Source organism: Hyla sarda, chromosome 6, assembly GCF_029499605.1.
Source record: "Hyla sarda isolate aHylSar1 chromosome 6, aHylSar1.hap1, whole genome shotgun sequence".
NCBI classification, from domain to species: domain Eukaryota; kingdom Metazoa; phylum Chordata; class Amphibia; order Anura; family Hylidae; genus Hyla; species Hyla sarda.
The window spans coordinates 64291636-64309114 of NC_079194.1; the positions used below are offsets into that span (position 1 = coordinate 64291636).

At 44.1% G+C, this 17479-nt stretch overlaps 1 protein-coding gene across 1 annotated transcript in view; it reads left to right on the plus strand.

Annotated features, from left to right (window-relative positions):
* The first annotated feature begins 472 nt into the window (after nt 1-472).
* Nucleotides 473-17479, plus strand: part of TOM1 (target of myb1 membrane trafficking protein) — a 101276-nt gene continuing 84269 nt past the window's right edge. The window contains exon 1 of the mRNA XM_056523988.1: nt 473-663. Within this exon, the coding sequence (XP_056379963.1) occupies nt 612-663 (52 nt within the window). The 5' untranslated portion in view covers nt 473-611. The remainder of the gene's footprint in view (nt 664-17479) is intronic.

Here is a 17479-nt window from a genome sequence, read left to right on the forward strand (position 1 = left end):
GGAATTTGCAGCGTATTTCCCGCTGCTGCCATAAATTTTGCGCAGCATCAAATACGCTGCGTATATGCCGTGTGGGAACGCACCCTAAAGGTGAACATGATTACGTCCTTAAGAGGTTAAAAGGAGAGAAGGAAAAAATGGAAAACACAAAACTGAAAATTGGCCTGGTCCTTAAGGGGTTAAACCTTTTGCAGACAAATAGTGAAGCAGTTGCCCGCAGCAACCAACCAGATTCCAGCTTGCATTAAAAAAAAAAAAAAAGTTTTTGAAAAATAGCTTGAAATTGTTTGGTTGCTATAGGCAACTGCGCAAGGTTTGACAAATCTTTCCCGATGTGTGAACATAGCCTAAAAAGTTGGCCCCGAAAACTAAGTGTGAACACTGGTTACATACATTCTCCACAAGCCGCTCAGCTGACCAAACACGACCACCACCACGTGTTTCCTGTGGGGCGGGGCCAGACACGTGACAGCTAGTAGTCACAGAGCAACGTAATCGGGGATGGGCGTGGCGGACGGAGGTCGGCTGGGTGTCATGTGATCACGTCTCCGCTTCACAAGCTCTGGTCGGTGTGCACGAGTCAACGCCGCTGCAGCCGCCGCCTGGCTACGATGGATTTCCTATTAGGCAACGCGTTCGCCACCCCGGTGGGACAGCGGATAGGTGAGTGCTCGGCGCACGGGAACGTAAAGTGCAGCGCGAAAGGGCGATTGTTTTACGACCACTTGTTCTCATTCCCGTTTAGCCAATGAAAAGTTGCTCAACGCTAGGGGCTCAGCCTATGACTGCAGGCTTACCGGACTTATCTGACCAATGGGCTGCGAGATGGTTTAACGCTTGACCAATCAGCGTGCAGACTGAGCTATGTTGGTCATTAACCAATCCCGTGCGGTAAATTCTTCAAGTGGGCGGGGTTACCTGGCTCAGTCATCCCTAGCTTCCCCCTTGTAGATAAATATGTGGGATCCCTTGTGTGTCTGTCAGCGGCTCAATGTATAATTATTTATAATTAGTTATAAATGTATAATTACCAAAATGCTGTAGCTACTGTTGCAAAACTACAACTCCCAGCATGCTGTCCGGGCATGCTGGGAGTTGTAGTTTTGCAACAGCTGGAGACACACTGTTTGGATATCGCTGTGCTAGAATAAACCTGTGGACTCCACACCCCGAAGCAGCAGAGTCTGAACTCGTCCGTATAAGTATGTTACACTCAGTGCGGATCTGCTGCAGATTTTCTGCAGTGGGTTTTAAATATATATTTGTGTGTGCAGAAATCTACACAAAAAGATTCCCATTGTGGGTATGTTCACACAGGGCAGACTTGCTGCAGATTTTTACATTTCTGCAATTGATCTACAGTGGATTCTTAATATATTGGGTCCAGGATCTGCTGCAGATTTACTGTTAAGTCAATACAAATAAATAAGGTTAATACAGGGTCAAAATTGTCCGCAGCTCCTATACGTGTTAATACCTCTTTAGTCCTCGTTCACATGGGCGGATTTGATAGTGAACTTGCAGCAGTAAATGGGGGCAGGCTCTTCGCGGGTTGTCCGTGGCAAACATTTTTGGGTGAAAATCCGCTGCAGATCTTTTTCACTTCAATGGGGTCTACGGGGGATTTTTCACAGCAGAAATTGTGCTGCTGACAAATTGTCTGTGGAGAGCCCGCCCCCATTCGGTTCACAGTCGCCCCAAGGGTCTGTTCACACGGGCAGATTTTACGCAGCATATTTGATGCAGAAAATAGTTGCAGATTCGCAAATTTTTCACAGACCCCTTTTTAAAGGGGTATTCCGGGATCAAACTTTTTATCCTCTAGCCAAAGGATAGGGGCTAAGATGTCTGATCGCGGGGGGCCCACCACTGGGACTCCCCGCGATCTCCGTGCAGCACCCGCATTGTATGTGGGGCTGCGTCTCCAGAGTTGGAAACCTCCGGGTTCCCGGGAATGGAGACGTGATGTAAAGTCACGCCCCCTTGTGACGTAACTCCACGCCCGTCCATTCATGTCTATGGGAGGGGGCATAATGGGCGTTACTCCCCCTCCCATAGACATGAATAGAGGGGGCGCGACGTGACGTCTCCAGTCCTTCTGCTGGGGACTCCCGCGATCTCCGGCTCAGCAACTGCGGCGCCCAGATCAAAGCTTGCAGCTTCTGCATTCGTGACGTCATGCCACACCCCCTCCATTCATGTTTATGGGAAGGGGCGTGACGGCTAGTACATAGCTATCACGCTCCCCCCCCCCCCCCATAGAAGTGAATGGAAGGGGGGCATGGCAGCTGGCATCGCCAGTCATCAGGCATGAAGGGGAGTTCGCTCCGTGCACTGAATGATGGGTACCGCAGCGGGGAGAGCATGGGGGTCCCCAGCGGGGGGTCCCTCGTGGTCTAACATCTTATCCCCTATCCTTTGTATAGGGGATAAGATGTTTTCAGCAGAGTACCCTTTTAAATAGGCTGCGGAAAATCAGGTCATGTGAACGGACCTTTTCTACATATTGATTTTATGCTGCAGATTTTATACTGCAGAAAGGCACAGTCAAGATTAGATGACAAAAAATAGGATAGGGGACAAGTGTCTGATCAAGGGGGGTCCGACCACTGGGAAACCTCTCCTGCACTGCACCCTGGCTCTCCCCAGAAACTGAGCGTGTCGACCCCTGCACCAAGAGGCGGCTTATCTCACAGGATAGGGGATAAGTGTCTGACTGCTGGAATCCCCTGCGATCTCCTGAATGGGACCCCAGCTCTCCTTTTGCAGACGGCACACTCTCCATTCATTTCTTTGGGAGTGCCGAGAGTCCAACGCTTGGGTGCCAGAGAATGATATTAAGAACGGCATTTCTCATTGCTTTAATCTATACGCGGTATAAAACTACTATATTTTAAAAGTGCAAAATGTCCATTTTATGGATGGGATATTCCCATTGAAGTTTACGGACAGGTATTAAAATAGACATACATCTGTGTTTCATCCATATTTCATCAATATTTTGTCATTCAGTTTCTTGTCTAGAAGACGGCCCATGGCTATCTACTGTATGGATGCAATACTGATGGTATTTTATCTGAAATATTTCCGTATTACCAATGTATTTATATGCGCTTGTGTGAATATGGCCTTAGACAGTTCCAAACTGTAGTAAAGTTAGTAAAGTTGATGAAAATTGCTCTATATATCTCCCTTGCTTAGACTGCGGTAAAATATGGTAGTCCTTTTCGGTAGTAAGAGTGGGCTAATAAATCCTGAATTGTGTCTGCCACCAGAGGGAGCCCAGGAGTTTGCTGAATACTGTTGATATGGTGCATACAGTGTAGCATTAGGCCCTACAATAACACCGTATACAGGCTTCATTGACAGCTACAGACAGAACATAAATGTGACCATCTTGTCGCCGTCTCCAGCCCTATCATTGTTGTTACTGTTCTTGCCCTCTGGTGCCCTGGTTACTGCCATGCGGTATTGTAGTCAGGGCTGAAGTCCTGCAGGAACTCATGGGAACGGAGTTCTTCACTTTTTCCACAGCAGGAACGCAGTTCCCATTAGCAGGATTCCTGCAGGACCAGCCCTTAAAGGGGTAATCAGTCCCTAGACATCTTATCCCAGGGGTCCCGCCTTTGGGGACCCCAGCAATCTTTGCAGCGGCACCCAAGACATCCGGTGCACCGAGTGAACTTTGCTCCCTGCCAAATGACTGGTGATGGGGGGGCAGAAGCTTGTGATGTCATGGCCATGCCCTCTCAATGCAAGTCTATGGGAGTGGGCGTGACGGCTGTCATGCCCCCTCCTATAGACTTGCATTGAGGGGCTGTGGCCGTGACATCACGAGCCTCCGATGCTGCACCCAACGCTCTAAACGAATGCCAGGAGCAGCAGGAAGAGCGCGGGGTGAATAGGGGATAAGATGTCTAAGGGCGGAGTACCCCTTTAAGTGAAAATCTTGGGTGAGTTCCCACACTTTTTTTCCCAGGACTTGAGCCCTGATTGTAGTGGGTGATGTCAGACACAAGGCGCACAGATCTGTATATCCCAGTGACTGGTAGACGTGTGGACTTTGTGCCGGTTGTTTGTCTGACCCTGATCACATGACACATGGTTATTGCATGTGCTGTACATTGTCTTGCTGGTTGGTAAAAGCTATGGACTTATACAAGTCAGCACTAAATGGTTCCAGGGGTGTGGAAAATAAAAAACAACTACTTGCCCAAGGGACTAAAACAGAGCCCAATCTACTTGTCCCTTTTTTTTTTCCATATACCAGGCTGTATGAGGGCTTATTTTTTGCACCATAATCAGTTTTTTGTATTGGTACCATTTTGGTGTCGATCTGACTTTTTAATCGCTTTTAACTTTTTTTCCTGGATATTATAAAAATTGCAATTCTGTGTGTTTTTTTTTTTTTTTTTACATATACGTCATTTACCGTACGGGATACATAATGTTATATTCTAATAGTTTGTACAATTACACATGCAGCGATACCAAATATGTTTATTTTTATTATGTTTACATGTTTTTATATAGGAAAAGGGGGTGATTTGATCTTTTAATATGGAAGGGGTTAATGTGTGTCTTTTTAAACGTTTATTAAACATTTTTTTTTACACTTTATTAGTCCCTTAGGTGACTTTTAGGAGGAATCATTAGATTCCTCATGCAGATCAAGGCAGTTCTATTGAACTCTATTGATCTGTGTGCTCTGCGCTCCATTGATTGAGTCTAGACCAGCCAGGATCTATCAATAACAGAGCCACGGACACCAGGGAAGCAGAGGTAAGCCCTCCGGCTACTTCTACAGTGGACCCCTCCACGATCTCGGGATTCACCCCACTAGCCCACCAGGGAGCATTCACATGTCCCTTTAGATCTAAACAGTTAATAGCCAGTCACGTCGATCATCGTATGTCGGCTATTAACGGTGGCCCACAGCTAGGGGCTGCAGAGTATGGAGCGGGCACGAGTCAAAAGCCCACTTTATAAACCCCCCTCTGAGCCCAAAGCAGGGCTAAAGACCTGAAAAATTCACCTGCCCGGCACCCAAAACTGCATGTCCTGGACGCCGGGCGATAGGAATTCCACATCCCTGGGTTCTGACCTCATGCATAACTAGTAGGGGAAAAAAATGGGTTCCCTTCCTTTCCTGAGATATGAGGGTTTATAGTTTGTCTGATAATTCATGGAATCAGTCAGATGGGCAGGGACTTAAAGGGGTACTCTGGGGACCTCCGTGATCTCTCCTGCAGCACCCCCTGTTCATGAGCTGCATGGAGCGAAGATCCGTCTGTGGCTGATGACGGGCACCCCCTCATTACGTCACACCCCACCCCCTCAATGCAAGCCTATGGGAGGAGGCTTGCTTGTCCTCAGTGTACAGAGCCGTGCTTGTTCTGCCCTCACTTTTTAACCAATGAATTATACAAATATACATATAGTATTATATAAAAAGTCTTTGCTAACGACAGGTACACATTAATAGGGTACTCCAGCCCTAATACAACTTATCCCCTATTCAAAGGATAGGGGATAAGATGTCTGATTGCGGGTTTCCCGCCCCCTAATAGGCCATCATGCCCCCTCCTATAGACTTGCATTGAGGGTGCAGAGTCGTGACGTCATGGTACTCTGTCCCCGTGGTCGTCACGCTGCACACTCGGAGCCTCCAGCGCTGTGGAGAGCTGCAAAGGAGGGTGCTGAATGACAGATTGCGGAGGTTCCCAACGGCGAGACCCCTGCGATCAAACATCTTATCCCCTATCCATATATCTCCTATGAGAGAGCCGAAGATTGCTGAACAGCTCTCCCATAGGGATATATGGAGGGGGTGTGGTGGCCCCCACTCTGTGGCAAAGCCTGGGGTCCATACAGATGATCGTGGGGGGCCACAACGTTTGGACCCCTGCAATCTAAAACTTATCCCCTATCCTTCGGATAAGGGATAAGTTTTTCTGTAATGTCGGGCATGAGACTTCTTCTTTAATGTCTCTTCATCTTCCCCTTGTGTATCAGTTAATAGTGTCCCCTCATCTCCCTCTTGTGTCTCATATTTAAAAAACAACAACAACAAACAAACGCCTCCATTCCCACGCTGATCCCTTGTTCTGCCTCCTGATGTCTATGATTGTTGCTCTGGTGTACAGCTGCAGATATCTTTGGTCATCGCTCTGGTGTCACGTGATCAGTTGCCTCGCTGTGATGCTCCGTACTCCTGAGTACAAATTATCACCACCAATTGGCTGCGGCGGTCATCTGACTTCTAAAATTACTGAATTTTGGTCACAACATCCCAGATTTTTTTTTTTATAAAAAGTTATCAAAAAGTTATACATGTGGTAAAGTGATACTGCCTAAACATACAGATTACGGTGCAAAAAATTAGTCCTCATACAGCCCCATATACAGGAAAATAAGAAAGTTATAGGGTCAGAATGGGGCGAGTTTAAAAATACTTTATCTTTAAACAAAAATGTTATTTAATTTTATTTATTTATTTTAAAGCAATACAATACTAGAAAAGCATGTCAACATGGGTATCATTTGTGTTGTCTTTTCTTTTAATCTCCCCATACATTGGATTAATGTGTGTCTTTTAAACTTTTCTTAAAACTTTTTTTTTTTTACACTTTAGTAGTCCCTTAGGGGACTTTTAGTAGCAATCATTTGATTCCTCATACAGATCAATGGAGGTCCATAAAACTCCATTGATCTTTGTGCTCTGTGATCCATTGCTAGAGCCTAGTCCAGCCAGGCTCTATCAATGATAGAGCCACGGACACCAGGGAAGCGAAGGTAAGCCCTCCGACTACCTCTATAGTGGATTGCCCCCCCCCCCCCCCCCGCGATCAACCCCAATAGCCCACCAGAGAGCATTCGCTGTCAGCGGCGATCTAAAGGGTTTATAGCCAGCCGTGCGATCGGGATCGCCACATGCTGGCTATTAGCGGCAGCCCCCAGCTACTGTAATCAGCTGGGGGCTGCAGAGTATGGAGCAGCAGGAGTCAGGAGCTGGCTCCATACACTCTTCTGAGCGCCGCCATGCTTGTCGGGGGCTTTCAGGTCCGGCCCTGCTTGCCCGAAACAGGGCTAAGGACATGAAAAATTCACCTGCCCGGCGCCCGGAACTGCATGTCCTGGGTGTCGGGCGATAGAAATTCCACATCCCTGACTATGGATTGCTAAAGTCATTGAAGATGTCAAAAATATGTATGTGTCAGACATATTGTATCTGCTCAGAAAGGGGCGTGTCCAAGGCAAGCAAAGAACCCACCCTCACTCACTATGCATTCACTTCCTTTCTGAGTCAGCTGTGCTGGGTCTCCTCATCCAATCACTGCAGGCTGCTCTGTAACCCCCCCCCCCTCGGTTTTCATGTCTGATAGACAGGAGTGAGCACAGAGGAGTGCTAGTCCCACCCTCACTTCCTGGACTGTGTCCCAGCCTGTGCTTCAGCTAGGACAAAGATGGTGCTGCAGCAGGACAGGGTTATGTTCTGGATGGTATCGGGACCCCTAGTGGTGTTTTTATAAGCCATGTTTTCTATATAAAAATGACATTTTTTTTTAAATGAAATATATCAGAATGGTAAATGCTTTGCCAAGATCTACAACATATAAAGCGTTTTTGATCCTGACAGTGCCCAGTTAAAGAATTGCTTCTCACGCATTCCTCTAATATATTAAGCTGGCACGGAGCCATGTTGGTGACGGTGCTTTCCCAGCAGCATTATTTGTCATAAAGGTCACTGAACATAATGGCAGCCATAGCAGCCTGTGCACATTAACCTGCCATGAGATGGAAAGCTCTTCCCAGATTATAGACACCGTCCAGATACTGTAAGAAAACAATACAGAGCAGCGTAATGTAGCGCAATGTGTATAGATAAATAGAAAAATGCTGAGCATTGCAGTTATATTCATAACATAGATTTTATTTGTTTATATTTTATTTATGTATTATTTATTTATACTTGTATTTAATGAATGTCATTATTTATTTATATTTTTAATTAATTCATTAATTATTTATTTATTTTATTATTTGTATTTAATTTTTTTTTTTTACCATATTGTAGAGATTTTTCACAAGCTGAATACGCTAAAAACCACCTGACTGCCTATTATCTATCTATGGGCGGATTCGCGCCACGGTATTGTTTCCGGTACAGTAAATCTAATATGTATGGGAAAACGTACTTAATTACGCCATTGTGTATGTCAAATAAAACGTATGTTAGGGTTTTTTATTTTTTGGGGGGTGGCGGGACAGATTCAACATCCGTTAACGCAGTGGTTTCCGAAAATAGGTGTCCAGCTGTTGCAAAACTACAACTCCCAACATACCCTGACAGTCGAGCATGCAGCTTGATAGTATAGTGTTTTTCAAACAGCGTCTCTCCAGCTGTTGCAAAACTACATCTCTCAGCATGCTATTGGAACGCTATTTGGAAAATTTATAATTGTATTTCCTTTTTTGTAAATATATATGTTAAAGGGGAACAAAAACGCAGTGCGAACCCATCCTATCTCTAGCATTGCAGGCAGTCGATGACTATCCTGGACCCCCGTGCTCCTGTGCACATTGCTGTAGTCCCCCCGCAGACAGGAGCGGTGCTGGTTCTATGTATTGGTGACTTATCACCGGCACTTTAGTGCTAACTAATTCTGGAAAGATGATACAGCGGGGAGCGAGCATCAGAAGAGACTTTTATCTTCCTGCCGAACAATGAGCCTGTGTGTCAGAAATGCCTGGATTGTAAACCACATGCTTCCACATCACATGTGCCTGGTATTGGCATTCTGGGAAGATCTTGCTTCCAAAAATATATATATATTTTCTTTGTTGGGTGTGTGCGCATATCTGGGATAACTGATTTTAAATTTTTTTTTTCCTTTTCTCTTCTTTTTTTTTTTTTTTTTTTGTTCTTGTTGTGTGGCTAAAAAGTTGGCACAGCACTGACCGTGATGGAGCTTGGACAAATGAGAGCTAGCTTGGCTACCCTATGTTTCCCTTTTATCCCAACTATTCCCCTGTTCCACAAAATGTATTATATTTAGTTTTTATTGATTTAGTTGTGTGTGTGTGTGTGTGTGTGTGTGTGTATATATATATAATTTTTTTTATTTATTATTGTTTGATACAGCAAATGTTATTATACAGTTTGCAAACCAGATTTTTTGGGGGGACAAAATCAGCCAAAAAAAAATCGCAAAACAATTCACATTTTTTTATTTTATTTATTTATTTTTGAACTGTAAAGGACCATACATTTAATTTTATAACTTTCAACTTAGTGTCCTAAAATGTTCAGCTGTTTTTATATATCGTGTTCAGCACAGAAGACCTTGTTGTCTATGGGGATGGCAATGCCCACACGGCCTTATTGCCGACTGATTCAGTTGGTGCTGGCTGTACTCGGAATCTCCCAGACAGATTGGGAGATTTATCAAAACCTGTCCAGAGGAAACATTGCCCATAGCAACCTATCAGATCACTTCTATCATTTTTGAAAAGACCTTTGAAAAATAAAAAAAAAAAGCAATCTGGTTGCTATGGGCAACTTGGCTACTTTTCCTCTGGACAGGTTTTGATAAATGTCCCCCAGAATGTTTTTGTCCGAAGATTCCTCAGTGTAAACCTAGCCTTAAAGGGGAACTCCAGTACATAACATCTTATCCCACTATCCACAGGATCTCCTGCCCGGAGTCCCGGTGAACATTTGTGTTCAGAACACCGTCTGTTCTCTTTCTCGGAGCGGCCATGGTTGACACTCCCTCTCCATGCATCTCTATGGGAGAGCCAGAGAGACAGCACTCGTGTATCTCCAGCTCTCCCATAGAGATACATGGAGGGGTGTGTTGACCACAGCTTTGTGCGGTGGTTGACAGCATCCTTGCTCGGAGCGGAGATCTCGCCGTGAACATGTAGAACTGTGACCACCGCTGTTGCCGGGCAACAGATCCCACACTTTCCCACAATTCCCCTTGCTTGCCTACACAGTAGAAGCTAACGAGCAATATCTAGATGAACTGAGCATGTGCGACTGTCTCAGTGGAGGACCTAAGATTGTCGTAACCGAGGGCAACATGGCTAAACAATAGGACGTTTTCTGTGATGTTTGTACATTGAAAATATGTTTAATTTCACAAAATACATCAGTTAGGAACTATTTATCTTCGCGGTTAATCCCCTAAAGTATTCTGGATTTGGTGTTGTCATTCTTTCAGCTTCTATTGTGTACTTTTTGCACAGCGTTCGCACTTCAGGAAAGTACCTGCCAAAAGTAAACATTTAGTCATCCCATAGTTATTGCCAAATTGTTAGCTTCACTTTTACCGCCTGCTTCGATTTCAGTGCCTGCCATGGTTTCTTAGCTCTCGGCATTGTCTTCTTGTGCCCATTGTGTTATCCGCATCATACAACTTTCTCTCTAACAAAAAGCGAAAATATCATGTTACTGCTTTGCAGCAGGGCCAGTGTGTCAATACTGCTGTTACCTTTTGGAGAAGGGACACGTAAGACTTGCTTTTTTTGTGCTACTGCAAAACTACAACTCCCAGCATGCTCGGACAGCCAAAGGCTGTCCGGGCATGCTGGAAGGTGTAGTTTTGCAACAGTTGGAGGCATCCTGGTTGGGAAACACTGGTGTATAGTATAAAGCCTCGTAAGTTGAGGCTGCTGGACCTGCGTCATACCCGGAAGGGACCAGCTGATACCTGCTAGTAATGACTGACTTTGGAAATCACTCAAATGCCCATCGTTTAACTGTCTAAATGCCGTAACGTTTAGGACAGGGTCACACACAGGAAATACACTGCCTATTCTCCTATGAAGAGAGACACAGGGCTACCTGGCGGGTTTGAGGTTTGCAGACAGGGCCGTGCACCACAGTCACGTCGGCGCACTGGCTCCTCCTCCAAACCTGTCGCCGGGTAGCCCTGTGTGTTTGCTAACAGCGTATTTCCCGCTGCTGTGTGTGACCCTACCCTTAAAGGGTAACTCTCATTAAAACACATTTTTGCTATTGCACTCCTTATGGTAAATAAAAAATATTTCTAATATACTTTGTTTAAAAAAACAAAATTACGTTTTCTATGTTTTATTTGTGCTTAAAAAAGCTCAAGAGCACATTTTCCCCCATCTTATACACAGACTTGGGACCGAGCTCCAAACACAGAAAGTGCAGCCTAGAGTGCTGAGGGGGGGGGGGGTTGTCCAGTCTCATCCAATCATAGCTCCTCTCACACTTAACTGCCATATGCTTTTGGCTGGACACACCTCCCTCAGCACTCCAGGCTGCACTTCCTGTGTTTGGACCTCGTTCCTAAGTCTATGTAAAAGATGGGGGAAAATGTGCTCTTGAGCTTTTTTAAGCACAAATAAAACATAGAAAACTTCTTTTTTTTTTTTTTTAAACAAAGTATATTAGAAATATTTTTTATTTACCATAAGGAGTGCAATAGCAAAAATTAGTTTTAATGAGAGTCCCCATTTAAACAGTTATTGTGCACATACCTGGTCATCCAGTGGTCCGATCATGTAAATTTGCCAATTTCTGGTCACATCACATCCCAGAATTTTTTTAATAAAAAGTGATTAAATAGAAAGTTAGAGTACCTGTCACCAAATATAGTGTATAATTGTAATATATTGTTCCTTGTGTAATTAGCAGATGCTTTCCTATTCACTTGCTTTTAAAATTCTCAACATAAATATGTTTAAAATGTAATAAGAAAAGGCTCTGTTCTGTTCCCTGCCACAATTAATACAGTGAGTTCGGTCTCCTCCCGGCCTAACAAGAGTCCAAACTCAGGAAGTGTTTCTCTGCACGGAGCTTGATTGACAGCTGCACAGAAAGCTCCACAGATTCTCACAGAAAGCTGCACAGACTGAATGCTGAAAGAGAGCCTCACTGATAGCAACAAAAACTGAAACATGCACAGAGCCTGAGGTCATCCATTAATCACAGCACAGCAACAATGTGAGGGCAGAAGTTTTCCCCCAGCAGGCATCAGTGATGTCATGCCTGCTGGGAAATGCCCACTTTCTCCTGCTGGGAAATTGTACTATGTGAGCAAGAAGAAAGGTATGATACACAGCTTTTTATAGTTCTGAATTTTTTTTAATGGCAGTAAGGGTGTTATGAGTAGTTAGGGAACATAGCCTCAGGTAGTTTATTTGCTGACATGTTCTTTTTAAATACTACGCAAAAGTGGGACCACAGTACTGTAAAATCGTGTAGGTCGTAAAAAAATAAATAAAAAAATCCGGGCTTCTAGTTTCAATACAAATTTGTCAAGCCCTGTCATAAATTTACGGGCTTGTGCCGAGCTTATTCAGTTGTGTAACCTGTTGCACAGTGGCACGGTCATTTCACAAGAGGAACCTTCTATCCGTGGGGTGTGATCTCTTAAGAGGAACTTCTCTGCTTGGATGGTCTGCTTGTACTTGTAGTACCGTGGGTCCATGTTTTCTGTAGGAATCTGACTACGCTGCACTAGTTGGTCCTCCATTGCAAAATCCATTCAAATAACTGAAGAAAAAAAAACAAAACCAAACACAGCATGCATTATGTTTTGTCCGGTTTTAATCCCGTGAAACGATGGACACAAACCCGATGGACACCATTAACATCAATGGGGTCTATTGGGCTCCGGTGGAATGTGTCATGCAGCCTCAGTTTTCCAGCCTTAAAGGAGGGTGTCTGACCGCTGGGACCCACCACAATCTCCTGCACTGCGCCCCCGCTGTCTGCTTGAAAAAAGTGGTGTTGTTCACAGCACAAAGCTTCAGCCGACATGACCCCTCCATGCAGCTTTATGGCAGAGCCGGAGATTGCCGGTTGCATTGCTACGGCTTGCCCATAGAGCTGCATGGAGGGGGCGTGTTGGCTGCACTTCGGGTCACCGTTTGGGAGATCACGGGGGTCCCAGCGGCTGGACCCCCCTGTGATCTGACATTTATTCCCTATCTTTAGGATTTTTTTTTATAAACAGAAGTTCTCCTTTAATTAGAATCTGCAAAGGAGGCCCCAAACTCAGCTTTTTACTACAAAACATAGTTCATTATAATCCTACTGGCTATGAATTACACCTGACACACCTGCCAGGATCCGATATAACTACGAGCCTAGCTGTTTATGCACCTAGATGCCATGGTCAATAGTGATCACAGCATCTCCCTCTCCCCGCTTCTCCCTCAGCAACACTATTGCGGGGTGCTGAGTGATTAAATGGACACTGTCAGAATCAAAAACATTTTTATATGTTGTACATCTTGGCGAACATAAACCTTTCTAGTATACATAATAAAATGTAATTTTATTTTTTTTATTTTTTATAGAAATCATGTTTTTTTCTTAAAATAAAAAAAGACCACTAGGGATCCCCATACCATATAGAAACATAATCCTGTCTGGCTGCAGCATCTTTGTCCATGCCTGTGCTTTAGCTGGGACAGAATGCAGAAAGTAAGGGGGCGGGACTAGTACTCCTCTGTGCTCACTTCTGTCCTGTCGGACTGCAGCGTGAAAACAGAGAGGAGGGGGTTACAGAGCAGCCTGCAGTGATTGGATGAAGAGACACAGCACAGCAGACTCGGGGAGGAAGTGAATGCATAGTGAGTGAGAGTGGGCTCAGTGCTTGCATGGGACATGTTCCTTCCTGAGCAGTGTATTCCAGAAAGAGTGAGCAGCAGAACTGAGGGGGAGATTTATCAAAACCTGTGCAAAGGAAAATTGCTCAGTTGCCCAAAGCAACCAATCAGATTGCTTCTTTCATTTTGCACATGCCTGGTTAAAAATGAAAGAAGCAAGCTGATTGGTTGTAATGAGCAACTGGGCAACTTTTCCTCTGGACAGGTTTTGATAAATCTTCCCCACAGAGATTTGTGAGACAAATACAGAAGCTAAACTCATAAAAAGACATCTGCATGACCTAGAAACATATATAGGCATTATTTTTTTTTCTGTGATATGACTGGTACGCTTTAAGATAGCAGCTTGGGGCCTAGTAAAGACCCCTAGGCCTGCCATCATTATCCCAATGGCTGTTTTTGTGATTCCCCCGCAATTAAAAATAAGTAAAAATATGGATGAAAAAGTTATCATTAAGACCCCTCTACCCTAAGATGGTAACCCGAATGTATATTCTAGTCTAGGCTATATGCCAACCTTAGTTATATACACTCCCAGCACACATCAAGATTGTAGGAAGAAAAAAAAGGGGGGGAGGGAGTGCCTAAAATATTACTGTTCATTGGTATACATTAAAATCCACCCAAAATAAAGAGAAGTGTTTCATATCCACTTGGATAAGGAACACTTTTCTTTATTTTGGGTGGATTTTAATGTATACCAATACACAATAATATTTTAGGCACTTTCCCTTTTTCTTTTTTTCCTAAACCCTAAGATGGCACTAATATAAGCTAAAGCTCACCTCGCTTAGAAATCTAGCCATAAAGCCAAAAAAATGATGGCCCTTAAAAGGTGAAGAGGAAAACACAATATTGCCAAAAATTGCAGTGACAAAGGATGAAAGGTCTGGCAGTGGCAGATGGCACTAGGGGTGTTCTGGGTATTGAGGATGGTGATTATATGGTGCAGAGGAGAAGGTCATAGGCAGAGCGGTGAATTAAGTCAGGTAGGACGAGGACTAGAAGGATTTGGATAGGTGATATTATTCCATCTTTTGAGTCCTGTAGACTGAATTACAGTTAATTAAAACCATGAGCTGAAAAAATAAAATTAAAGGACTTGCCTGTAGTCCTTACACAATGCAAATAAGAAAAAGAATAAAGCAAGGAGGAACTAAGGAAGGAAGCCTGGAGACTGGGTCTTGAGAAATCGGAGAAGAGGTGTTTAGTCTGGCAATATTGTTTAGTTCATTCCCCTTTTATAGCAGATGTGTTATGTACTAGTTGCCTTTTGTACTAGCCCCTTCTAACTTTTCTGTTCTGTATTTATTTGATAGCATTAAAGAAAACCAGTCGTCTCCATTCTGCTCCCTCAGTACTATATAGATTCATTGATGTATATTTGTTCGGGTGATGTTTTAATGTCCGGCCAATCCTCTGTGCAGTGACAACCACATTCCTGGCTGGGAGGGAGGAGGACGCTGTTATAGTGACTGCAAGCGGCTGTGTCTCCTCCTCCATGACTGCATGGCCCTAATTTACATATAGCAAGAGTTGTGAGTTGTTTTTTTTTTCCTGAAAATTGTGCCCCCCGCACCTAAAAACACTTCAATAAATCTATGGCTAGTTTCATATCTGCATATGAGGCTCCTTACTAGGGCTCCATTTCAAACTGAGCCAGCTGCACGATGGTGGTAGGGTATGTTTTTTTTTTTTTTTCCTTAAAATATGTTCATTCTGCAGCTATTAAAAACCAAAAACCCTCAAACCTTTACTTGCCTCTTGCGCTCCCCTGTTGCCTCCGATCTCACTGCTCTCAGTGCCGACCCTTTCCTGGTGTTGGGGGTCAATCCGTTATAGTGCAGCTCAATGATTTCCATGGCCGCAGCCATGTCTTCCCTTAGCCAGTGATTGGCTGAATGGCAATGTGACGTATTGAGCCCCGGCACCAGGAAAAACACTGGGCTCAATATGTCATATTGCCGCCAAGCCAATCACTGACTGAGATGGGACATGACTGCGGCCAGCGATTCACTGAGCTGTACTTTGACGGACCGACCCCCAACACCAGGAAGAGGATGGCATCGGGAGCAGTAAAGGTTCCCCCCCCCCCCCCTTAATAGCTTGACAGAATGGGTATATAAGATCTATGTCATGTCTTTCTGCTGACAGATTTGTTGACTTCTCCATTTATAACCAGTTTTCTGTCTACAGCCCTGGACTATAATAAAATCTTCTGTAATAAAGTCACATGACAGCAAGTCACGCAAATCAGAACAGTCGTTCTGTCACGCGATCAAAGTCACCGTGCAGCCCCAGCCTTAAGGTGATGCATTCCTATTATAAAGGCTTGACGTTACTGGTATGTGTATAATAGACCAGAAGTGTCTTAGGAATGTAGAGCTAAAGGATAAAATGTCTTATCAGATGCTCTTAAGGCAGAAAGGGCTTATTCTTGAAGTAGTGTTTTTGTATCTTCTTGGACTTTCCTCCCATACTAGGCCAGTTTTGATGATTTCAGTGGCGCCTGCTGCAAGTGGACATTCAGCCGGTAGAATTTCACCAACTAAATGTCCGAAGCGTGAACGAGCCCTAAAAGATAACCTGCTGGAGTTATTAGCGAAGGGAATTATGTTGTGTGCACCTGTAGGCCTTGTTCACATTTACGTCAGAGGATCTGTTCAGGGTTAGAAAACAGAACCGGATGGTCCATTAACAGATCAAGGCGAACCCCATTGACTTTAGTGGGATCCATTTGTTTTTTAGGCTAGTGTAAGTTTTTGTCAGTTCTTTCCAACGCCTCCCCGGCTCATGACTTATATTTACACTTACCTGGTGGCCCAGACCCTCCCCCCCTCCATGCTTTGTAAACATGGGGCGCAGCAGCCTTCTGCCAAGGCTCGGCAAATGTACCAGCAGAGCGCCGATAACACACATCCATGAATTTAATTGATTCATGTAAGCAATTGAATGATTGCTTATAAATAGTTTTTCTCCCCTTCATAATAAATATTTATATCACCCCTTTTTCCCATTTAAAAAAAATAAAATAATAAAATCAAACATATTGGGTGTGTGTAATTATCACATTTCTGATCCCACGTGGTTAGCAGCGCAAGCAGCAAAAAATAATCCAGATGCCAAAATTGTTTGTTTATGCTTACGTCACATCCCAGGGAAAAAAAATGGCAAAAATGTGATAAAACAGAACATAAAACATCAAAACTTTTTTTTGCTGACTCGAAACAAATTTGCCAAATTTGCCGAGCCCTGTCTTTTAGTACAGTGCTTGGCTGTTTTGGGGGGGAGACAAGGTGCCCACATTCTTATTATCGAGGTTGGTCAGACCCCCCCCCCCCCCATATTCCCCTACTGGTCAGATAATTATTATCTATTTTGTGAATAGGGAGTAAGTGTTAAACTTGGGATAACCCCTTGAATTCCAGTTCTTTTTTTTTTTGTATAGGCCTTGCGAACATCCCCGTGTATTGATAGGCGTCTCTTTTGCTTTCTGCAGCTTTGTTACATTACTCATTTACAAGTAAACATCCCCGTGGCTGCAGACGGCTCCAAGAATATAATCTGGATCTGGGACTATCCAGTTGCTGGAATGTTCCCCTGGTGGTGCCAGTTCAGACCTCAGTCAGTTGTTTTCGGATCAGCAGACGCCCTTTCTGTAGCTCCCGTCTGGGTCCAAGAGGCTTTTGTTAAAGGGAAACGATTAAAGTTTTTCCAGCATAGGGCGCGGTACGGTTTACCGCCGCGTATGAAATACTTTTCATTCATTCTGTGTCAGCTGAATTTCCCTGAACTGTATTAATCCATTCCCTTTTCTTTTTTT